The sequence below is a fragment of the Maniola hyperantus genome, chromosome 11 (assembly GCF_902806685.2).
Source record: "Maniola hyperantus chromosome 11, iAphHyp1.2, whole genome shotgun sequence".
In the NCBI taxonomy this organism is placed as follows: Eukaryota; Metazoa; Arthropoda; class Insecta; order Lepidoptera; family Nymphalidae; genus Maniola; species Maniola hyperantus.
In genome coordinates, this window is record NC_048546.1 from 8,909,372 (window position 1) to 8,936,373 (window position 27,002).

Sequence of the window (27,002 nt, forward strand, 5' to 3'; positions counted from 1 at the left end):
GGAAATGATAAACAGATTAACTTAAGAAGAACCATTAAGAAATATTATTTTTGATAGGAAATATATGTAGTTTACACAGTAGGTAATTATTTTATGATATAACAGCCAGTCATCTAAGGTAATGTTGAGTTGGTATTAAATGTATTTGCTAAGATTAAGATGTTGTTTTTATGTTAGTAAAAAACAGAAGAAACAGATAAACAAGTGAAATTTTTAAAATAAATCATAAAATTCATTAATATTTAATTTAATAATAGACTGAAATTAACTTTATTCGATTGCTTAGGTATTGCTAATAATATCTTGTTTATACATTTTTAAGGGTTTTTTTCGCTTGATGTAAAATACCCTATTAAGTAAGTGTAGTATTTTTAAGTATTTAAGTCTCGTATTTACTATTCAGGTGTAGTAATATTAGGTTTTAATTTTAGCATAATTTAAGGTAAGTATAGCCATTCAAAAAATTGTTTTATTTTAATTTTATTTATTTTGTTTTAGACAAAATTTAAAATGTACTTTACGTTAACATCATTATCTATTCTATATTTGGGTAAAATTTCACGTTTAAGTTTAAGATTTATTTCACAATTTGGCACCTTGTTATGAATTTTATGATTTAATGAGTGTAATTTTTTTAATTAAAGTAATTAAAGTAAATAGGATATGTTTCATTTTTATTTATGTATATATTATGTATATCTGTCGTATGCCCGATGTATATTTTCATCGTTACCTATTGAATCCCGTTAGATCGAATCCCATTGACATAGCGAATCGAAGCGAAATTGTAAACTAATGATTTTAAACTTATTTCGTGGTTTGACATATTTTAATGTAGATAACGGGAACATACCACGATTAATATCGACAAGTAAAAACATCAAGTTAATCGTTATATGTACCCGTTATCGTTATATGTACCCGTATATTACGTTATTTACGTACTACATTAAAACTCAAATTTGTAAAATTTTACATAGCATTTTTTTAGCATATTTAGTTTTGTCTCCATCCATCATGTAAATCACTTTTACAAATTACGTGTTGGAGATAAACGTTAATATGCTATGTAATATTTTAGGATTTCGATTCTATTCGCTGCTAATGTGCATCGACCATTAGGTGATAAATTTTCAAAAATTCTTTCTTAGTATTTACCTAAGGTAGGTGAACACTAAAAAAGGATTTTTGAAAACAGAAACTTTTGCATTTCATGCTCCTACTAGACACACATGTAAGTAGAATTTTGACATGTGATTGTATTAATAGTTATGCTAAAGACTTATTTAGTTATTTTTGTAATTTTATTGATATAATAATTTATTGTTATTTAGAAATGTAAAATTTGATTTGCTAATACATATTTATTGTTTGCCAAAAATGTAAAATTAATTAGTCTGTATTGTACAATGTGAAATTATTCAGGATGTTTGTCCTTGTAAAATTGTAGTATTATTTTATTTCACTTGGCTCAATAAATATAAAACTATGAAAAAAACTAAGTTTCATTTAAAATCGTATTTTATTCTCTTTATCACTTTTTGACACAGTCCATTTTTGAATTTTTACAATAAATAACTTTCGTCATGACTAAATTACAAAATATACATTAATGATACGAAAAATAACTATCTATAACTAATTTATCACAGATTGCGGCAACAGCGCCATTTTTAACTACTATTTAAGTATCGTATTAGTCGGCTAGTTTTGTCCAGCAAGCACAGCCTTATTAGGCCTAATACAAGTTTTGTACAAAGACAAATCATTAATCATACATTGACCACGTTTGTGATTGACGCTAACTTAAAACGACAAATGCTTTTTGTAATCGGTAATCAAGCTATTTACAATCTTATTCTATGACTATTATTAAAAGGTATATTTACAATACATACGATAACCGACTAGGCATCACATTAACACTTATAGTCACTGCACGTCAGTCCACGACACTTCAGTCTCAGTTCGTTTTAAACTACACATGGACGGAGAGATTACGAGGCGAGCCTCGTGTTGGCATCTGATGTTGGGTATGGGAGGGGTGTGGGGGCAGCACGGGATGGGCGCCGTGCACCGGCGGCGGTGGTAACGCACCCAAATGGTTTCTTGGGTGATGATGTCGATGCATTGGCACGGCGCCGGCTCCCGGGCTCGGCATGCCCCGACACCTCTGTTTATCAGGAACATCGGGTAACGCGAATCGTAGTTTCTCCCAGAACAATTTGTCACCCCAATTAAAATGCGTATTAGTCTTTAAGTACAGTCTTATATCAGGATCTAGGTCCTTTTGGGGCACTTCACCTAGTATCACTACTATGAGTCTTTTTCGTCTATCTCTTAACACTTGATGATGGGCTGATTTAAATTCAAAACGACACCATTCGGATTTTATGAAGTTTTCACTGAGCACCATTATAGTGCGACGCGACGATTCTACTGCTTGTATTATATTGTCGGCCACATAACCACCCACTGGGAAGTCACGATAGTGCAAGTACAGTTTATAAGGAGGATCTCCGCGTTCTAATACTGGCGCTAGTTTCTCAGTCACCCAGGCTTCGTCTTTGGAACTATAACTCACAAAAGCGTCGTATAGCTTTTCACGATCGTCACGGTCTATATCACTTGCTTTATAGAACAGCCGCACACCGAATTTGGAATGGAACCACACTCTCATTGGTTGTCTATATTTAAAAACAATCGTAATCACAACTAACACTAGTAGGACTGCTCCTAGAGCTACACAAAGCAACGGAATGTAATCTTGTACTTCTTCATTAGTCATAATGGTTTTTGTAGCTGTCAAATTGCCATTTATACTGTTGTTTATGCTTGGTAATCCAGTGCATATCGTACCATTTTCATCACTGATTTGGAAGCCGGAGTTTGTGTCATTGAATATGCTTGCATTGTACATTGCTATTTCTGAGCTGTTAGTTTTTGAATATACACATCGTATGCTTGATAAATCGGTTATGGAGCTTACGCGTTTAGTCCATTCCCGAAACATCTCCGTATATTCACAATCACATGACCAAGGGTTTTCAGATAGTGTGATTGAAGTAATTGCAGGATTGATTTGCCACACTGTTAACGTTACTAATCTGTTATGATGAAGGTGTAGTATTTTCAGCCGTGACATATGATTGAACATTTCTTTTCCTATTGTTTTGATTTTATTATTGTTTATGTATAATTCACGTAAATTATCTAGGCCGTCAAATTCTTGCCCTTCAACCACTGTCAAGCTATTGTAGTCTAGGTGTAGAACTTCTAATTCTTTTAATCCATTAAATGTCCTATTGTGAATGTTCTCTATGTGTGATGAATTTAGATACAGTATTTTCAATCTTTTTCTGCCGATAAATGCGTGACTTGGTAAAACTTTTATATCATTGCCATCCAAATACAGCTGCGTGGCCTCCATTGGTATTCTTTCAGGTAATGAATTAATATATCCAGCATTAGAACATTCCACAACGTTGGCAGACCACGACTGATCATGATAACAAGTGCAATTGTTTGGGCATGTCATTTCACAGTCACATGCGTCAAAATCACAACAGTGACAGAGTGCAAAGCAATGGAAATCGTATTTACATAAAAACTGGTGTGGAGCAGCTTCTACTAATGGTACGTATGCATTACCACGGTTGTAGAGCAATTTACAGTAAATGCTGTCCAAGTCCATTAACTTAGGTTGAGTCCGAGCTCTATTTCCAGTATTTATTTTTTGTAACCACTCCATTGTACAGTCGCATTCTAATGGATTTCCTCCAATAAAAAACTCTGGTACTGATTTATCTTGCGGAACAGCAGATATTCTTAAAGAGTTCGGGTCCAAACTTGTTATTTTGTTTCCGTACAAATCCACTCTAGTTAAATTGGGTTTCTTAAAGAACGTGTAGGACTGAACTTTGGATATTAAATTGTCATTCAAATACAGCATCTCCACAGAGTTAGGTATTGCACTTCCAGTAATCTCCGTTAACCTATTAGAACTGGCGTCGAAAGTACTAAGCGATAGCTGAGATTCAATTTCAAAGTAATTCCCAAGTTCAGCAATTCTGTTAGCGTGAATGTCCAGCCACTGCAATCCAGTTGGAATCATAGCGTAATCGAACCATTCTAGGCGATTATCGGAAATGTTCAACCATACCAAATTAGGTAACTTGGCGAAAAGTCCGCCAATGTCGGTCAAGTAATTTCCATCTAGTCTTATTGCTTGTAAGTTAATATTTCCATCAAAAGCGCCGGCTTCTATTTTGTGAATTTTATTTCTAGAGAGGTTTAAAATTTTCAGTGATGTCATTTTGTCAAATACGCCCTTGCTGATGTTTCCAATATTGTTTTCAGTTAGTCGCAATCCGTACATCTGTTGCATTGTCATAAAAGAAGCATTTTCGATGCTTACTATTAAATTTTCTCCGAGATCTAGGGTTTTCAATTGAGGTATTTCTTTCAAGGCTATAGGAACTTCGTCTAATCGATTTCCATTTATGTGTAAATCTTGTAAAGAAGTGCAGTTGCGCAAGGCATGCGGGTGTATTTTTGAAATGCGGTTGCTGTCAATGGATAAGACAGATAAAACCGGCAAGCCAATGAATGAAAAACTTTCAACGTTTGTGAGTCTATTATTTGATAATATTAACGTATGTAAATTGCTAAGCGAGCTAAAAACGTTTTCTGAAATGTGCTCAATAAAATTATCTTGCATTTTCAGTATTTGTAGGTTATGTAAATCTCTAAATAGTGCAATTTCCATTTTTGACACTCTGTTATGAGAAAAGTCTAGAAATACTAGGCGTTTTAATCCAGAAAATGTGGAAGTATTTATCCAATCTGAGGTTAATTCGTTGTAAGACAAATCCAAAACTAGTAGTTGAAACAGATCGCTAAATAATCCAGGCGCTAGTACTGTAATTGTATTGTTATTTAAGTAAATTTCTTTTAATTCCTTCGTATCACTAAATAGTTCAGGTGGCAAGCTAGTCAGCTGATTGTCAGAAAATCTAATAGTAGTTAACGAAATAAGTCCTTCAAGAGCTCTATCTGCCACAGAATTGAGACCATTTCCTTGCAAGTACAATTTCTGCAGTCTTCTTAAGCCTGAGAGGAGGCCCGGTGGCAGGGTATCGATAACATTCCGCGACAAGTCTAGGACTAATAAGTTATCCCCACATTTCTCTGTTGGATGTCGGTGTGCTGTTGAAAATTGAAAATGACTGATATCTCTCATTCTGTTACCAGTTACGTTCAAATATTCCAGGTTCCGTAATGAGCAAAGCGCGCCCTCAGGAAACGTCAACATATTATTTTCACTGAGGTCTAATCGTTCCAGGTTCTGTACATCTCTCGAAAATGCGGTAGGTGTAATTTCTAGTGACATTGTAGACCAGTCGGTATTGTGAGTTCTTATAGTCAGATTCCTAAGTTCACGGAGACCGGTGAAAGCCCCATCAGAAAGATTTCCTATTTTGCAGTATTCAATTGTTAGTTCCCGCAACTCTATTAGCTGTCGAAAGCTCCCGGGTGAGAGAGAGCTTTGAAAGAAAAGGGCATCGCTGCATTCAAGGCGCAGTCGCACAGTGAGATGTGGTTGGATGGCACTGAAGTTAGTGTTTTCTAATTCGCTATTTATGGTTCTTAATCGGCATTGTAATGCAACACCGGAGTCTTCGTCGTCAGTAGTCCAGCGGCATTCATCAGGCGCTTGATAACGCGCCCCTGTCGTTGCCGACAAAGAAGCGCTCCAAGCGGGCAAAACAGCGCTAAGCGCCAATACAGCGCTCGTAAACCACATCAGACACATTGTTTTCCTTTCACTGAACTTCACTTTAACTTATGCATAGTTTTGTTTATAATTTTTAACACTTAAATTGCACATAATCGCATTACGTTTATAATCTCAACGAGGCGAAAGAGCGCACACGTTTAACCGGCCACTCAACTTCTTATTCCGCGTAAGTACTAATTGGACAAGATCGTGCTCGTCGCTCGATAACGAGGAACGTGACGCGCACGTCCGCGCCGAGGTCTGGGGTGGAACTGACTCCGAGTAAAACCTGCGCTGCGCTCGCGCACAAGGCCGTGCCGGTTCACGCGTTCCAACAGGTAAATCGACGCCCGGGGCTAAAACGTTCTATCCGCCTCGTGTGATGCTTTACCTTTCGCTCTACTCACTTCACGAAGGAGCTTGTCAGAAAAATACACCGAATGCACACATTGATATGTTACACACAACACTAGGTAAGAAAACCGCTTTTTGTACGGCTCGGGCGTGCTTTTAGTAGAATGAGTGCGAGTGAGACAGGCGAGTGGTTGCGGGGTAAGCTCGCAGAGCTTGGTGGGGAGTTCGACAGCTGCCCAGGTAGTGCGCTGGCGCATTGCTGAGGTCGCCGCTTGTGAGCGCCGCGCTAATAGAATTGTATTGCGAACGTTTAAAGAATGCTGCCATACTGTTTACTCATCATACTTAATGAAATGAAAAGTTATTTTGCCTCATTATTTTAATTTTCAGCAATAAACTAATTGCCATGACTGTGCATTTTTAAGGTTTAAGTGCCGATTATATTTTATTATGTACTGTTTTTAGACCAATTTCAACAAATACACTGGTATACTTAGTGTTAGAACAGGTAGGTAGATAGGTAGGTAAATTCAAGTCTTTTTTTAAATAATAAATAAATAAATAATCTTTTATTTCAGACCAGTTCTAGTCCATAATTAAAATTTACAACTATATATTTACTATTATATATTTACTATTTAAACTGTACCATTACTGAAGTGATAACATAGGTACGTGTAGGTGCTTATGTAGTGGATTCATATAGCTACCAATATTTCTTATCGATATACCTAGGTACCTACCGACATAGTTGTATTTAGATCTTTAGAAATGATTATACTTACCTTGGTGCCTTTTTGGTATACATACACTACCTACTTACGTCTGATTAGGATACATAGGTAGGTAGGTATTTATGTATGTATTTACAATCTGAATCAAATTAAATTAAATTTTATTTTAATTTAATTCAATAAAAAAGAAAAACTAGTTTTTAAATAAATGTAAGTAATTAAAGTACCTACTTACATAACTTCATCATCATCATGATCAACCCATAGCCGGCGCACTAGCGGACTGGGAGTGCGGATTATAAAAGGTATACCTTAGAGTCCAAGTAATTTAGAAAAGTTACTCTTTTATTAAAACGATTCCTACATGCTACTCCTACTGCAAATTGCTTAAACTAAATTGCAGTTTCTGAGAATGCAGGCCCTAATCGCCCTTTATTTAAGTTAAACGATTTTGATATAATTTCTCGCTATTCCACGTGTAACCCGTAATCAAATTAAACATCTAAACATTATGTGTTTTGGGAAGACGTTCATTTTGTAGAAAGCATTTTATTAAACAAATTGTGGTGGGAGTTTAAATTTAAACGGATTTTGAACGATTAATCTCATCAGTTAGTAATATTATGAGTTATGTATCTTAAAATGTAGTCGTCTAATCGATGAAAAGGTCATGGTAATTCAGGCAATTTAAATTTTAAACAAAAAACATTTAACATTTTCCAAACTTTTTCATTAGGTAGCTGGTAGCTACGTACTAGTAGGTACAGTACATATTTTACTAAAGTCTTGACTCATAAGCATCATAATATGCAGTAGATCCAGAGGTTTTATTTTGTTGTATTTCAAAATAGGTGTTTCATAGCGTCAACTGTAGCAATATTTGACGCCTGCCAGTGACGTTGAAGCCTCGACATTTTGTTACAAGTTCCCCTGTCGTGAACTGTGGTCATACGCAAAAAGGTTCCTGAATTTTGAATTATTATGTCCTAACGTACTCTTAAAGAGTTTTAGAATACCCAAATCCACGCGGACGAAGTCATGGGAAAAAGTTAGCTGGTTAAATAAATACCTACCTACCTACCTATAATCTAATGTTATATCTAGGTATAATGCTATATGTAGGTATCTATTAAGTACCTATTTATTTGCCTTTTGTTCGAGGGTATTTCTTACAGTGTTAGGATACTTGTCTAATCTCGAAGAATGTTTTATTTGTATCCTTTGTTATCCTGATGCAGATAATATTACATTAGGCCTTAGGGCTGAGTAAAAAAAAATCAAGAAGCTGACCAAACGGCGTGCCTCGGGCCTTCTCGGACATAATTTCCTTTACCTGGATTGGAAGAATAATGCCAAATGCAATTGTTTGCGGTTGCTTGCAGCTGATGTAATAATACGACATAAAACAAGCTTATTGACAGCTGACATGTTTGCTTTTTCCAAATTGCTAAAATTACCTATACGGTAATTGTATACGGTAACTAACTGAGTAGATGGTATTATATTACAAATCAAAAGTTATGTCGATTAACGACTTATCTGGTGATTTTAGACTTCGTTCGAATTCGCCACAAATTCGCTAACTGTACCTACTAATAAATTAAAAAAAACCGTTTTATTTATTAACAAAACTAGAGGAAATAGGTATAGTCCGCCACAGGAGATGGTAATCGGGGTATGAGGTATGCGGGGCATTCCCTCCCCGATTGCCATTTCAACCTGCAACCGTAGAATTAGGGTTTTAAAAATCCCATGGGAACTTTTGGATTTTATACTAGTAAAAAAGTAGGTAAGTACCTATCGTAAGCAAGCTATCTCTGTACACGTCAAAATTGGTTAAGCGGATTGGCCTTGGACATACAACAGACAGACAGACACTCTTTCGCATTTGTAATCCATACTAATATTATAAATGCGAAAGTGTCTGTCTGTCTGTCTGCTAGCTTTTCACGGCCCAACCGTTTAACCGATTTTGATGAAATTTGGTGCAGAGTTAGCTTACATCCCGGGGAAGGACATAGGCTACTTTTTATCCCGGAAAATTAAAAAGTTCTCACGGGATTTTTTAAAAACCTGAATCCACGCGGACGAAGTCGCGGGCATCATCTAGTATTCTATAATATGAATATGAGTCAATTGCTATAAAAGTAGATAGATACCTAGGTACTTCGTACTTAATAGAAATAAGCAAGCTAATACCCAAGTAGGTATACCTAGTTTGTCCGTGTATACATATATATATATATATATATATATATATATATATATATATATATAAGTATCAGTAAATAGCTCTGTATAAGTAGCAGTAAATGGTTCTGTGACATGTCATAAGCGAAAATGCTATCTAATAATAGATGGAACCTTGACCATATGATTTGCACCTTTCCTTTACACAACAGCGCAAATGGTTTTGTAATGGGAATCTCGCCCTTCGCTATGATATTGAATCAATATATCACATGGGGTCCTACGGGTCGTTTGTCCCGCGTCTTGGTACCACAAAAGATCAGCGGGCGATCGTTTGACTTTTTGTCGTAAGTGGAGAGGCGTAGCGTGTATGTTATAAAAGAAAAGATTGCCGGTAAATCGTGGGTTATTGTTGGCTGTTTAACGTATGTTAGATGGTTGTTATCCATCGCTCGTTATAACGAAGTGTCCGTATTCAATTTACGATGCTCCAAGTCGTCACGCAACTGTCGGGGCTAAGGTTGCCAACTGTTCAGGAAATCCAGGATTGTCCCGGTCATTTTCCTTACATATAACGAAGTTTCAAAACTTTGATTAGAATATACCATAACAGCAATCAGTTTTTGTTGCATTCGTTAGGGATATTGTGACTAATTTCTTATTTTTATGTATTTTTGGAATAAGCTGCTTACATAGGTTCAATTTCTATTGAACTTTTGCCATACTGAAAATCGAGTCACAATTGACCGATAATGTAGTTTGCCAGTTTGACTCTACCAGTTCTCTCGACTTTTAGGGCACAACACACCGGCAGAGTGAGCTGGATTCGAGGCACGGCGTCTTCTTTGATAGCAATTAAAACTAACCTTTATTTACTTTCGCACAGCGGTGTCCTTCTTGTTTTGTTTCTATTACACCAATTTCAAATTTCAAGCTTTACCGGCATTAAAATTTGAAGTTAAGTTGTTATCAAAAAATCTTGACTCTCTGGCAAGTGGAGTGGAGCCTTTTTTATAAACGGTAGCCCTAAATTACATCTTAATCTAAATGTATAAAACGAAAAGGTGACTGACTGACTGATCTATCAACGCACAGCTCAAACTACTGGACGGATCGGGCTGAAATTTGGCACGCAGATAGCGAATATGACGTAGAAATCCGCTAAGATTTTTGAAAATACAACCCGTATGGGGGTAAAATAAGGGTTTGGAATTTGTGTTGTCCACGCGGACGAAGTTGCGGGCATAAGCTATTGTTAAATTAAATTCAAGTTTTATTTTGAGAAGTTTTATTTTGAATAGGTAGGTGTGGTTTACCCTTGTACCTACGTGTAGGGGAATGATTTTATTTATCGAGAGAAAATATTCCGCGACAGACATCTGGCGATCTGGGTAGTGGTTACCCTAGTCGAGATGATAGTGCGTAGGTTCTGATGTGGGTCAGTCGCCTGCCTTCATGATTCAAGACCTCTGCTTTACTGCTATAATGAGTTATTGTTTTGTTGAATGCAGAAAATTACATACACAACTGCGTTACGTACATCTAAATTGATTGTTAGAACAGACTAGCTAGGAAAATACAGTCCAATTGAAAAGATTACCAAATATTATTATTATCTTATTGAACTTTGAAGTTATCTGCACAGAGGTATGTCGGTTTTACTTTTAACGTTCTTTTACGTAATAGGGTTATATTGATGATATTCATTCGATTAAAGATTAACTTAACATTGATTGATTAAGACATCCTCCAGGTAAATTCTTAGGCCGTGTCCTCTAATGAGAAATGACTTCCTTAGCGCCTAGTGCCTAGCAATACTACGCGGGTAGGATAAATAGGTATCCACTTCTTAGGCTTTAATAAAAAATACGTTTTGTACTTTCAGTAGCTCAACGGTAATGAGACGGACTGAACTTCTAAAAGAAGAAAAGTTGGAAGTCCCTTTGTTTGGATTATTGTCACACCCTTCACGAAAGAAGAGAGTGAAATAATAATAATCCTAGCTATATTACTAGAAAGTTTGGACAAGATCTGAGCACATGACGTGTGAAGGTGGATTTAGACCAAGCGAGTGAATGCTCGCTTTATCTCCACTCTGTGAAATTCTCTTTGAGAAACAGCCAGCTCTGTCTCTGTTTATCGAAAGTGAATTTGAGAGAGTGGAGATAGAGCGAGATTTACTCGTCTGCTCTAAATAACAAATAATTCTTCCATATAATTAAGGGAACTATCAAACGAAGTGAAGATTTAGTCACATTATTCAAATAAAACCATTTGAGTTACATTAATAAATAATTCAACATATAAAATTATCGAACAACTGGCGCGTAATAATTTATCTTTTATATTTTCGTTATCACGATGGTTCATCGCGCGTAAAACGATTCCCTGGTTGATTTCCATTATGTTATTAATTTTTGTAATTTCGGTACCTAATCTCCGGCGACAGGGCCGATACCCGAGCGACACTTATCTCGACGGCGGCGGACACGTATAATCCATTAAGTCGTCATTTCCACGCCGCTGATCATTCCTCAACCACGCGTCAATCCCGCCCCCGAACGAGGCTCGCCGTATTGTTCGCTACTGCTTCATCACTCCTTTACGAACTAGACTTCCTTCGTACTACCAGAGACGACTGTGCATTTTCTGAGGATATATTAGATAAATTAAATTAGCGTCGTATTTCTCAGTCGTGATCCATTTCCTTTAAACACATAATGGTATGAGTTTTCTTGGGATAATAATGCTATGGGTTCCCGCTTCCCAGATCCTTTTGCACACAACTCGACTAAGAAAACGAAATTTTAGGTTTTCTTTTTACAGCTGTTAATAACCGGGTGACCTGTTAAAAACTTAACGGGCTTTTGAGACACGCAGGAAATGAAAAGGCCAAATTCATGACAAAAGTCCAAAGTCGGTCACCAGTCGCTGACTTGGGTCAACGTTGCTTAACAATAGCAATCCATTGATAGGCGCTGTCGCAATAAGGCCACAAGTCTTTATGAATTTCACCATTAATAATTAGTTACATTAAGTATTATATTGCTAACAGGTTACTAATTTCCACTTCTCTGAATTCATGAAGGAAGACAATGCGCTAGAAATTTGAAAATTATAAATGGCCTAATATGGTCTATATGTATCTACTGTATCTGCAAACGAAGCGACCACGACCACTCGATCAAGCTAACTAGAATAATTTTAATTTTCCCTTTAATAAAACGTGGACGATGAATTGAAAAGAATTAATTTACAATTCATTTACCCCTAGGTATCGTTAACTGTCACAAGATCTATCTTGTAGACGTGAAAATGTATAATATTCACTTCAATCAATGGATTTATTCAACAAAAATTTGTGATGAAAACGTTGTTTGTATGATTCATCAATGACACAAGATCGTATGGTTGATATCTCTTTTTTAAGGATGAGGCCGAGAATTGTAAATTGTTTCATTCATACATCAATCATTGAGAAAATCCAGAAAATCGTTATTTATCGACTTCATCATGGTAACATTTATTTTCAAGTTTTCAATGAACATCTTTCGTTCAACTCTTAGTCTATGCCTGTAAAACCCGAAGAATCTATTTGAGCTCTAAAATAAATGTTATAACGTCGATGTTTCAATACTACAGAACTTCCAACCCAAACGGCTAATGAACTAGTTTGTTATCTAATCGGGTACACCGTCGACCTATTAATAAATTCCCACGTAATTTTCTAATTAACATCCTGCTCGTAAGCCTATGTAGAAGTAACAATTAAAATTACTGGTTAAAGATTTTGACGCTACTCGACTCTTACTTTAACTAATTAATGTTCTTTTTGTTACAGGTACCTACCCTAATGTTATAAATAATAATATAAGAGAAGTTCTAATGGGTAATGTATTAGCAAAAACAAATATTATTAACTTTAATGAGTTATTGCGTAGTTACTTGATAGGTGCTTGAAGCCTTTGAGTACTAATCTGGAGATTCAACCCGCCTGGAATCGTCATCGCGAGCTTCTGATATATTATGTACCGATTTAGCCAGAGATCTTGTCATCGACCCACATGGACACTGCTCACTAAAAAAAATAACGTGTTGCTACGACGCAATATACGGAAAAGTATTTAAATTGATTATTATTTAACCAATTTTTTCTACAGAATTAGCTTTTGCGGCAAGGAACCCATTCATTAGAATAATCGCGTCGGTCTATGATTGAAGCAGTTTGTAGAACAACATTTTATATTAAAGGCATAATCGCTGCAGCTTTAATGCGTAATTCCATTAAGTGTGTTTTGTTAGCGATTTACAAACTTCATCGGGGTACTTGTGTAGCGTGTCAATTGGGGAGATTTTACACGTGAGCAGAGACCTTAGTAGTGCATCGTGTGGGCTATTATGATTCATTACTCTCGGAATCGGTTTCAAAAATAATACCATCTAAAATAATACTACGTATAGTACGCGACAGGTCGAGAAGCTAATCGTGGAGAGAACGCCCCGCATACCCGCACAGCCCCCGCGTTAACGAGGTGCGGGTGAGCGCAGGTGACGTGCGGGTGTGCGGGGCGTTCCCTACCTGATTTTCAACTCAACCTGTCGCGTATTATACCTATATGAGTGGTAGATATATATTTGACTATTCGAAAGTACCTACATGTAAAAGTTTAATTGTAAAAAATATATATATTTATTTATTTATGTTAATACCAACGTTGTTTAATATGTAAAAAGAAAAGTCCTGACTCACTGACTGACTCATCCAAGCCCAGCCCATACTCTTGGACCTAGAAAGTTAAAACTTTGCATAAAGGTTGCCTTTATAATGTAGATAAAGCTGAAATAAAGCTGGATGTTTCAAAATTCCCACGGGAAAGAAACCACGGGTGGTCGCTAGTTAAAAAGAGCGCGGGTGACGTGCATGTGTGTGGGGTGTCCCCCGCCTCATACCCCGATTGTCATTTCGATCTGTCGCAGACTATACAAAGTTGGTATTAACAAATATGAATTGTAAGCGATCTCGATTAACGAATTGCAATAGCGCCGGTGATCAGAACACGGGCAATTTGGCGCACGGAGTTAGTCGAGCGTCCCGACACCTGGCGAGCTATGGGGTGCCACTTGTACTAGTGATAAATGGAGCCGACTGTGTTATTTAATGTTTAATTATAATTTAATATTTCATACATGCTTTTATACAAAACGGCTACATGATTATCAACAGGGCTTTTAGTCTTAAAATAAATTCACAAAATCCTCAATAGCTCAACGGTTAAGACCCATTACGCATGGTCGACTAGTTGCCCGGCAATTCGGTTGACGGCGACAGAATCTGTGATTTGTATGGAAGTCGCCGTGTCTACCCACGGAGTCGCTGCAACTCCGTGCGTAGACTCAGTAACTTCCATATAAGTTACAGCTATTCTTGAGTTGCCCGTCGACTGAAATGCCGGGCAACTATCGACCGTGCGTAATGGGTATTTGCCGTTGAGCTATTGATGCTTTTGTGAATTAATTTTTTGACCAAAAGCCCTGTTGTAGATCATGTAGCCGTTTTGTATAAAAGCACGTATGAAATATTAAATTATTTAAACACAAACTTTACAACTTTACAAAAAAAAAGTGTGCTGTTCTAATAATACGAGCTGAAATTGTGCCAATATTTTCACCATTCGACTCCATCCCATCCAATGTTCCACTAGGAGGTGCAACGTGGCTGCCAATGGGACCGGTTAGATTACGCATTGTCGCGGTACAATTAGAAACTGTCGTGGGCCCACTCGCTCACTTTGTTACTCGCGAACAATCGTACGCATCTGCGCCTCTACCTACAATTTGTGGCCATATCGTTTAAATTAAGGCCCAAAGCACACACGATACTTTCAGGATCAACAGTAGATTTTGATCACTCATTGGGACCGATTCTCTTGTACACAATCTCTAAACTAAACTAAACTAAAACGACACAACTAAATCTATTGCTATGCGGAAAAGGATAGCACATAGATTTAGACTTATTAATTTAGTTTTGTTTATAAATTGTGTACAAGAGAATCGGTCCCAATGAGTGATCAAAATTTAAATATGCAGTACTGCCAATACGTTCATTAGTATCAGAAGCTATACAGCGACTGCACTTCGCATGCACTCAAACTTCAACCGCAGCGATTTAGTGAGACCATGGCATCTGTCATTTTAATGACACGATCAAAAGACAAACCACCAATATGCGATACACCTTAGAAGCAGTCGAAAAATGCGCCTTTTCGTAACTGCTATCGATCGCTAGTAGAATAGATACATTCGGAAAATCGCTAACCGCCGACGCTAAAATTATCATGTGTGCTACAGCCCTAATAAGAGTTTTAATTTTCTTATCAAATTAATCTTTAATCAAATTATACTCTTAGTGGCTTAATCTTCAGAACTCTACAAAAAACGTGTCAATATTGTACTTCGTAACGGAGTCTAGCAATTTTGCTTGAAGAGTTGTCAGTAAGTATTATTCGTATTGTCTATTGTATGAATCGATCGTTCGTGCTGACTAATGGTACATGATTGATTGAACGAGTCATTCCCTGCGAGACATCAAATAGTTACATGCGATAAAAATTTGTTTCACTATTTTTTTTACTAGTCATCGTTTGCGACTGTTTCCGGCTCTATTTTGTGATAAAAGCTCTAGGTTATGCTAATGATAATGAGTTGCCTCATGAGTTGATTCATACAATCAGTTACTAGTTACTTTTTAAAAACAGTCCTTTCTAGAACAAGCTAATTAAATAGCTACGCTACCAAGTTAACCGTATTTCATTTAGCCGATGATAAAAAGTAAATGTAATCATTTTCATTCCCAGATATGTTATTTGCTTTAAAGTGCATATGATAAAGTTCAGAACACACGACTGCTGTTAATTACTGCTACATTGCATTACTAAGTCTCGATAAAACGCAGATAATAAAAATTATGCTCGATTTGCGTATCGAATGAATTCAGTCGCACTTATCGGCTTTTACCCGCAAGTTTCAAACAAGGTAGAGACTCGCACAGATACATATGATTACGGTATAAAATAGGAATTCCTTGCACAACGTTGCTATCCCGCGTTATCGGGCATTCCGACTGTGCGTCACGTAGGGGCTCGTACAACATTTGCGGCACAATTATAAACGGAAGAACGTTATTGTGTAGAATTTCGTATAGAGGTTCGACCCATCCCCCGTCGAGCGGTACGTGCTCCCACTAAGAAAAATGTAACAGGCATCTTAGAAATTTCAATTGCAACCTTTGTTGTATTCGCACACAATTCTTCCAATTTGTTCGGTCTGCCGTCAATGAGTCGTTCGGGATGTTATTGGCATACCATTTGGTTTGCTTCTTGATTAAATTCTTCTTTTCTCTTATTTATTACATTTACAGGTTCAAAAATCCATAAATTACCAATAAATGTTCATGGACACTGGTCGGGCGCAAATGGCATTTTTTAATAAAACGTTGAAAGAAGCTTTATGTCATAGATAGGTATTACGCGTCAGGTTGAAATGGCAATCAGAGAGGGAACGCCCCGCACACCCCCACAGCCCCCGCGTTAACCCGGTGCGGGCGAGCGCGGGTGACCTGCGTGTGTGCCGGGTGTCCCCCCGCCTCATACCTCGATTGCCGTCTCAACCTGTCGTGAACTATAAGGTTTACAAATATAAGAAGACATCATAGAAATCCTAATAGAAGACGTCTTATAGGTACCTAACCAAAGTTTCTTTATTCTGTGTTCAGCGAAATGGCCTGTGATTTGGATGTTAAAAATCGTTCTTAAGCTTGCCGTGGCTATTAACGACCACTAATTCATCGCCCATAAAAAGTTCGCAAACAAGTTTGACTGGCTCTTCTTCCACTATAAATATCAGGCGTAGTACATAGGAGACAATAATGCACACACCATGAAAGATTAATATAAAACTTTTACGATACAGTGTACCTACACAAACAGACCGTTGGCCTAATGAAATATGGCAACGTGTTCTTTCCCTGATAAAATTTCCAGTGTCGGTGTTTTATTGCGAGTCGGCCAGATAATTCAAGTCGGCCAGCGGAATAATTTACATGGTGGCCCTTTACGGTTTTAGGCTCGGCTACCGCGTTTTTACAATTCGTTCGTTGCGTAAAACGCTTGTCTCCACCAAAGGGATCCTGTGTCTCGGAATATTGCATCATCGCTGTTAGTTTTACTACGTTGACAAGGTTGCCTTTACACTAGGTACGGGCCCCGTTGCGTAGTATAACTCTACGTTTTTACCTACCTTTAGCATACCTTTTTAGCGTTTAAACTATCGTGAGTAATTTCCATTATATAGAATATCTCTCACCCGGCTATACTCATGTGTTTAGTCGACGTTAGCCCGACTAGTTAGTTATAGGTACCTATATGAAACCCACCAAAGGGATTGTTTTATTTTAATAGTTAAGCTCATCTAAGTTCACGGTTTTCACCTGCATCCCTTAGCCTTACTACACATTCTTGCGTATCACGGCTCTAAGTACGGAGTATTTTTTTTGCGATATGATTTTTCCGTAGCCTGCGTTGCACTTTATTTCTGTATGTTACCTTTATTAAATAGTTTTCTCGGAGAACACAGTTTAAAACATGAAATTTAAAAGACAGCCGGAACTAAAGTTGTAATAGGACTTTATTAAATATTTTCTGCGTTGCTGCGGGCCATTGTGGAGTTCATAATAGAGCAATATCTCCACAAAAAGTGTGCGAGTAGGTAGGTACATTGAATGGTGGCCAAAATTCACGGCACTCGGATCACGTGTCAATCAGCCTTACTTCGCTACAAAGTGTGCTAAGATAGAAACTGAATGTTTTGGCGAGACGTACATGTATATTATGATTATGAAGAAAATCCGCCGCTGCGTAAAAAAGATAGCGTTGAAACAAAGTTCTTGGTAATTAGGTATATTACAATTGCTATCAATTAATTTCTTAATGACAAAGTATCTGGAAGCATTCTGCTCTGCTTTTAGCTGCCCACGATAAAGAATAACGATAATGATATATTGTAATTATTAATGTAGGTAATGACCGATACTTCGTCCGCGTGGATTTATGTTTCAAAAAACTCTTATATTTTTCGGGATAAAAGGTAACCTATATCCATAACTATATGGGATGCATCTCTGTAACAAATAGATGATGCACACCACTTCATTCTTGTGAAATTAGGTATTTAAAAATCTCGTGAGAACTTTTTGATTTTCCGGGATGAAGAGTAGCCAGTATGCAAGCTATCTCTGTACCAAACGTCAAAATCGGTTAATGGGATGGTTTTACTCATTTTAGTAGATTCTATTTAGTGAACCTGTCATGGCCTCTTTTTTACCCGACTACGGCAAAGCTAAAAGGAAGGGTTATGATTTTTAGTAAACCTAGATAAAATAAATGATTTTGTGTATTGAACCCATGGTGAACGATTGCGGTCATACTTTTTGTACAGCGCTCAGAATGTAGAGTCAGCTTCGATCTTTATTCCATTCAGTGTTATGTAATGTTATTCATGTCGTTCGTAGCCAGTTTCGTGGATAACAATAGCTTCCACACAAAAATGGTTAATCCCCAACTGTATGAACATTTGGGTTTGTGTATTTGGTGTCTAAAATTGCTATTACTGGAACGGACTTCCAACGATACAATAATCTAAGTTGTGTATTTATTTTTTCCAATATAATTGATCTGATGAATTTTAAAGCTACAGATTTTATTTTTAATAATAATTGTAATTTAAAAAAAAAATGTGAATGTACCAGTGCAATATTTTGGATGCTTTTATATATTGCGGTTGAGCTTCGCTTACATATTTTTAGCTTTAATTTGTGCTTGTTCTTGAGGCTCGTATGCATCCTAAGGTTCTTGCAGTCATGCCATTTTACAGCCAAGTTACGGAACCCTAAAAAATATATTTGAATAGCATAATCAAATCCTAGAAATAGGGGCGTGCTTAAAATCATTTCATACACCCCTAGCAAGTAGTAAAAGGGTAAAAACTAGTTCAATATCATCAATTAGCTATATTCATGCGGTACGATAGCTCCCATAGTGCAAGCCCTGCATTGTTACTGTACGACACGCTTTGAAACCCGACCTGAGTGTTGGATTCTTTTGTTGGCGCATCATTTGAATAATACATTAAAATGATAGGTACGGCCTTTTGATATTTATGAAAAGTGGGCCGTTAAGGGTAACTTGAGATAGGTTATTAATTTATTATGCAGTTGGGTGCTAGTAACAATAGCCTACCTTTCCACTAGCGCCTTGCCAGGATGTGTAGTGGAAGTGGAGGATGTTTATGAAACTCACTAAGCTCAGAGTAAAATATCGTAGATTTCAAAAGCTTTGGTGAAAAAGAGTTCAACTAGTTCACATTACAGTTTCAACTATGTAGTGAGGTAATATTTAGGTAGGTACAAACTCGTAATGTTCTCATATTATGTTCACAAATCATGTTTACCACGGCATCACAAATAATCTTTCACTGCGAAGATGACACCCGAAGCGTTTAAAGCATTCATAAATTTCGGACAACAAAGGAGTTGAAAAACCATTTAAGGAAGATACGCGGATTCGACCGCATTACGTTAGTGATATGGTAATGCGATTGTTTGCGATAAATTAAACTGCAGAACCCAGCACACAGCGCGCAGCGGGACGCCGCGACGCCCGCGCACTTTCATTCTACACAGATTGACAATTAGTGTACAGTTCAGAAACAAGTGTAGGTTCTTGTGTACGTTGGGCCAAAATTAAGTTAGCATGGTAACAAAAATAGGTTAGGTCAACGGGTACAGAGCCAGCTGGCTAAAGTTTAAGTTGTGTTGACCCAGCGCGAACACAACTTAAACACATGGATCCAACGCGTATAGTTTAATATATAGTAGGCCGGTATGCTTAGGTAAAGTAAATATAACTGGTCACCAAATAATACTCTAAATAATAAACATATTTAAATAAAAAGAAAATTCCTGAGTCCTGACTCACTCACCGATTGACTTATCAACGTCCGACCCAAGCCTTTAGACCTAGAACACTAAAATTTTGCATAGAGGTTCCCATTATAATGTTGACAAGGAACAAGAGTGAATTTTTCCAAATTCCTACGAAAGCGAAGTCGTGGGTGATCGCTATTAATATGTATGGAAAATATGGGTGCATTTCAGTACCCCTATATTAGAGTAGCACAGCTTCATGCAGCTAATTTGAAAGCGACATAATTTTTCAAGTCGCTCACTAGGGGCGCTGTTTTTATTGCACTATACATCAAAATTCAATACGTAGTTTTCACGCAACAAGTGTATTTCCGAGGCTCAGATCAGGCTTCAATGTTATGTGTATGTTCAAATAAAACAACATGGTGACGGCTGATTGGTTGTCATTTGTGAAATATGTTTTTCTGAACTGTATGATCGCTACGCTGTGACATCGCCATTGAGATGCTGAGGTGAAACACCTCGCACTTTTGAGAATAAGCAACGGTTTATATCATATTATTTATGACAGTTTCACTACATTTTGATTTGTTATGTAATTCTTCACACTTATAGTTCAAGAGACGACGTCAAAATTGGTTTGTAATGTAGAGCATTCATCATAGTACCGTTTACGTCAAAATAATATTATATCATGAATGCTGGTGAATTAAAAGTTAATTTCACAAAAAGTGTAAATGTTTGATACCCATGTAGGAACTTGGGTCTTTTGATTGCATTTGCCAAAGCAATTTCGAAGGTAAAGTACTCGTAAAAGTTAAATTGCATGTGATGTGGTGACTAAAATATATATTGCATCCCGTAAATTTTATAGTGCTCGTAATGATGTACCTACAATCAAGACTTCTCGTGAGCTCTGAGACTATAGAAAATGAGATATACTTAAGGCACTAAATACAAAAGTAATGGCACGAAATTGTACATTTCTGTAGTCTGCACGAGCGCTATGTCGGTTGACGTTTTAATTGGCGTTCCTATTGTTCCACTCCTTTTATGAAGCAGTCAATACAAAAGACATTTTGAGGCATTCCTAGCTCGATGAGTCATTGGGTAACGTATTACTCACTTGCATCACTTGCCTCACTTGCTTCCATGACAAATTACGAACATTAGTTATTCGCGTAAGGAAGCTCGGTAGACCAACTTTTTATTAGTTACGTCTCTACCAACGACAGAAGTTACACTCGGTTTCCATTAAATTAGGTGAGAAGTGTCTGCTCACTTTGCATATCTCGGCAATAGATCTCTTCATTGTCTTTGTTAGAGTTAATTCAGATTACAGTGTCGATCATAGACCCTTATCTTCTCGCTTTAATCCTTAATCGCGCTAAAATGATATCATAATTTTATTACACCGTATAGTTGTACCTACCTACTATCCAATAAAATTCCTCGGTTCCATAGTGTCGGTCTCAATATCAGTAAGTGTAACATAAGTAGATTTAATCAATATTTCAAAATAAGTGTAAGGATTATTAAAAAATTCTGCAACTTTAACTAGAAAGAAAAACTTTCAGTTCCGAACTGAACAATTAAAGAAAAACTGGAAAAACTTCTGAATGTTTTACGAGAACCCGCTTCTCAATTGTTACTACTTTGGAACTGAGGTATCGTTATGAAGAATAAAAAATTGGATAAACTATATATACAAGCTGTATATCTGTCGCTTGCAATTAGGATAAAGACAAGAAAGAGCAAAAATGTATTGGACTAACCTTTCAAATCGACGTTTGATTCATTTTCAGTTAGTTCTTCTTAAACTATTCATTATAACATAGTGAAACGGGCGTTACCACGACCTCATTTCGACTGACCGGGGTATAAATAGCCGCCATTATCTATTGTTCCATAGCATGATAATAAAATATTGGCGAAACGCACGCAGCCGACACTGAGCCGAGCGGCCGATTGTTTCTCACACAGATCGATTTACAGTTACTGCAAATCTTTGTGAGTTTGCTCTTTATTCATGATTTTTACCGATTTCTAATAGCATGGTAATTTCAATAATATGCACGTTTAAATAGACCTCGCGTTTACGCCTTGATTTTTATTTCACTGTTTTTTTTTTTTAGTTTAGTAAACGTGAGGTCGGAAACTTTTTGAAAATCAATTTAACTGCTGTAATTTTCATTCAATGGTCAATGGTACCTATGCAGCATCGTCAAAACTTACAGCGTCTAGCCGTCTCATCCCTCGCGAATAATATTCTGAGAAATACAAAAAAAATTATGACTTACTCCATTTGCTTATCGTCAATTTGTGTCAACTGAAGCGTTCGTTTAATATTAATAAAAGTGCTGGCCCTTCAACCCTCCGCGTGCTTTTACGGTCGGGTTGATGGCGACTTATTTGAATAAATATTTCGGAGAGCGGCCGAGCCTGGGCGTCTTTTAAATTTATTTATCTGTAATTTTTTCCTTAGGACACCGGTTCACAATAAAATGCGTCGGTTTCACGCTAAAGGGTGACGCCCCGCCATGAGATGCATTACTAACGTGGATGACGCGACACTATTACAGCCCATCCTTTATCTAATACAATATGTCCTTGAATATAAAAAGAAAATTAAATGTTCGACGTATTTCCAAGATATTTATGCGCCCCGGGAGTCCAGGACGCCAGTTTATTTTAACATGAATCAGTTTACGCAGAGTTTATGATAGTGTGATAAGTTTTAGTTACTCACCGATAAGAAAAATTCTAGACAATATTAATCATAAAGAGTTTCTCATTAAAATTATTACGAAATGAGATAGCACTTTAAAATTCTTAACTTGATATATTTAATCATATTAAATAAATTGACCTGTATTAATAAACAGGTGTAAATAAAACCTGAAAAATATCTTAATATTTATAAAATATGATCTTGATTAATTAGAGATTATAATACGGGGGTGCGTGATAATTATAGATGACAACACTATTGATGTCATGTAAGTTAACATACGCATGATTTGCCAGCTGTCCTTTGATATCAACTCACTCTTTTAGACATGGGTATCGAGGACCGTACGTATGTGATTACAAATTGGCGTCTCTTGAATAACTTTATCTTTTTTGGCTGCATTAGATAGATCATTAATTCTAATAGTCACTATTATGTTTTGAGGGCAACGTTAGTTTTTCTCTAATATTATCAGATCCTAATGCTATTCTATTATGTTATCAAATGGTATTTAGTCTATAAAATACGAGTAATCTGTAACAAAGACTTACATATCATATGTATGACGACCTCCCTGGCGCAGTGGTGAGCGCTGTGGTCTTAATAGTGGGAGGTCCCGGGTTCGATTCTTGGCAGGGGTTTGGAATTTTATAATTTCTAAATTTCTGGTCTGGTCTGGTGGGAGGCTTCGGCCGTGGCTAGTTACCACCCTACCGGCGAAGCCGTGCCGCCAAGCGATTGAGCGTTCCGGTACGATGCCGTGTAGAAACCAAAGGGGTATGGGTTTAATAAAAACTGCCATACCCCTTCCAGGTTAGCCCGCTATCATCTTAGACTCCATCATCACTTACCACCAGGTGCGATTGCAGTCAAGGGCTAACTTGTATCTGAATAAAAAAAAAATGTATAGTACGCGACAGGTTGAAATGGCAATCGGGGAGGGAACGCCCCGCACACCCGCACAGCCCCCGCGCTAACCCGATGCGGGCGAGCGTGGGTGATGTGCGGGAGTGCGAGGCCTCATACCACGACTGCAATCTCGACCTGTAGCGATATATAGTTATCAGAGCCAAACTGATTCTTGATTTTCTGTAACAACTTTGTGTCCAATAAGAGAAAGATTAAGGCAAAAATATCCTGTTTGAAATATGCAAAGTAAATACTAAAGTAGATCGCTGTTCAGAACCCGTTAGTTTGCAGTTACATACGGTCCCCGGTCCCTGATACCCATGTCAGCGTGCGAGGGTTAATGCCGCCGGACAGTCGGCAAATGATGCGTGCCTCTGCTCGCAAGCTTATGTCCTCTACGATCATCGCTCGTCTTTATGAAATTAATCGTTTATTAATCATACGGTAGCCATTTTGAAAGATGTAAAATTTATTTAAGCCAATACGGGAACCTTTTTTATTCATTTTTTAATACCTACCTGATTAATAGCGGTTAATTTAAATGTATTGGTATCGTATTGCAAATTGCCGTATCTGTTAGAAAAGTAATTAATACGTCTGAATTATAAATTAAGTTAACCTGGAAAACTTAACTTGTTTATATAAGGCAATGTAGCCGTATTTGTAATTCAAGTACAGATTATTGGAGAAGACTGCGATACTTATTGTGTACAAGAAAACGGTTGTTGCCAGATATTGAAATATATTCACGGATAAAAAACGGGTAGCAAGGCAACGTAATATTTTTCGAAACAAAGCGGATTCGTTCACATGTCGAGCAGCACAAGTACAAATGTTATGACAATGTATGCAACTCCGTGTACGAATTCATATTCCACATTGAGTAAAAGAGTCGTCATACGGTAAATCTTTTATGGTAATACATTATTGTTGATCCGTAAGTTTGATCACGGGATACGATCGTGAGCCTTGATTCGTGCTCGGACTATATGGTGGGGGACAGGATATTTTTTTATAATGTTTGAAGCCTTTGCGCTTGAGTAGGTACTATCTTATTGTATTAGTAAAAATGTATTAGTAAAAATAGTTAGCACAGCTAAAGGGAATATGATTTTTTGGCTATTTAGGGATTTGCAGGCCAATACAACAGTTAAATTCCTAAGCTGTAATACTAACTTTGATAACTAACCGAAGTGACAGGCAGGATAGGGAATAGGAATGGACACGGTAACACATTTATTTGGTCGACACCGTAGGGTATAATTAATTTAATAGCCAAATACTAGGTACTTATTGCATCAGATACGAGCCGTAGCTACTTTTAGGACATGTGTTAATCTGACCGAAAAGGAAATCGAAACTGGAAAGCTTGCTGGGCCCGCAAGTACTCTACTGCGCACGAGACGAGTGTTTTTAGGTATTAGGTATGTAGTCGTAGACCGACCACTACCATTTTAGTCGTACCTAGTCGAACATTGCTCAAACTCTTATACTAATTATCATGCCTAGTTGTTTTATTTAAAATTCCCTTTATTAATTAATGCTCTCAATCAGGTAATAATATAAAAGATCTGAATATCATAACTCGAATAAAATAACGTATATTTTTAATTTATTAATTGCAACAGTATCCGCAATAATTACTTAAAAGGATAGTAGTATTGCTGTAAGTTTAATTTAAATTTCAAAAAATTGTAGAAGTTTTAATTAAAATTTCTACATTCATGCACATATTTGTAGAAAAAATTTATGTGTGTGCACGCATCTTTTAGAACTCAGTTTCTACATAAACTATGTAGGTACCAGTATGATATTGTCAATTTGCACATGTAAACATCAAACTTCTGCCCAACTGTTGTCTGTTTTATCATATTTGTGGTAAAACTCCTATGAAATTTGTTTTTATACACAGATTTTATACTGTACAGTTTATACACATTGATGATTGTAAAGAATTAAAAAAAACCTTTTTACTTGCCTTTCGATACCACTGGCACTAAGAGCATTAGGGTGGTCTAGAATTCTAGATAATCATCTTTATCGTTTACTGTGAATTGACCTATTTACCCAGCTGCCCGATGAAAAATTCGAGATAGGCAAATAAAAACCCCTTTCTTAATGACATCTTTGCTCTCGATAGGCATCTGCTGTTGAATGTTATTTACAAAAATGCATACGCACGCTATCTTGTAAAGATTCACCCGCGGGAACAGGCTCAAAGGGGTAATAATAGTATACTCTATCTCGGGAACCCATCTCTTGTTTGATAAATAGATTTTTCTCAGTTCTGTATTGAATTGAGTTTAGGAGACGGCTCGCTCTATTGTGATATAAAATCCATCTTATTTGTTAAACACGACAAATAATTCTTTGGGCTACCGATAGAGATGTCTTTGTCCGGGAGAATGCCGGAATGGTTTTGTAAAGTACAATAAAAGCGATTATTGTTAGGTGATGTTTTGGTTATGAACTTTTGGTGTTATGACAAATTGGGAGGTCCTGGGGCTTAAGCACTGCTAGAGCTTTTGGCATAGAAAGAATTTGTATATGAACAGTGACGCTGTTCTGTTTCAACAGAAAAATCAAAGCTTTTGTCGAAAGTAAATACATATCTGTTGAAACAATGGAAATCTCTAGATAATAGAATACAATTACTATTTTGATTCCAAACTGCAAGTTAGCAAAGGATGAATCGCGACTTCCGCAGCCCGCACGGAAGCTTCATTGACCGGGGGGTACTTTTCCTACTTTGAAATTCGCAATAGAATGTCAGTCGCAGGGGAACGCCGCGGTCGAGCAAAGAGCGTTTTATAAATGTATTTTTAGAATAGCGAGTGAGACGAAGTCGGCGGCGGAACGCACGACGATGCACCAAGTTTAATGGAAAAGAATTGAAAAGTAGCGCGTCTATATGGTAATAGAAATTGCCCGGAAGAAAGGAACACAAACGACAGAGTGCAATGCTTTGAGTTATAGTTGTTTTCTCTAAAATTGAGCGTTATTGCGTGCATCCCCGGGGAGCGAGCGTGGTGAAAGATATCGGTGAATACGTTTTTGTTGTAAACGGAACATCTAGCCGCGCTGACGGAAATAACTTGCGCTGTTTATCTATGTTTACGTAGACAACTTTTATTTTGCTTTCAACTTAAATACGACGTTATACAGGATAACATGATAGGGAATTTACTTTTTATTACCACTTTTCGTGTAGGCTATTGCTGTTTTCTACTTTATTGGTAGTTTGAGAACGACAATTTAGTTTTGATCTAATGGCTTATTTTAACTAACCAATTTAAGGTTTCTAATTAAACTAAATTTTATAGT

General features: G+C 37.0%; 2 protein-coding genes across 2 annotated transcripts in view; one reads left to right on the forward strand and one right to left on the reverse strand.

Moving 5' to 3' along the window:
* Su(var)3-3 (lysine-specific histone demethylase Su(var)3-3) overlaps positions 1-27,002 on the forward strand; it is a 388,627-nt gene that overhangs the window by 167,435 nt on the left and 194,190 nt on the right. The window lies entirely within an intron of this gene.
* Positions 1,504-6,031, reverse strand: Tollo (Toll-like receptor Tollo). Its single transcript, XM_034973180.2, has one exon. It carries the CDS (start codon positions 5,813-5,815, stop codon positions 1,979-1,981), a length of 3,837 nt encoding a protein of 1,278 aa, XP_034829071.1. The 5' UTR covers positions 5,816-6,031; the 3' UTR covers positions 1,504-1,978.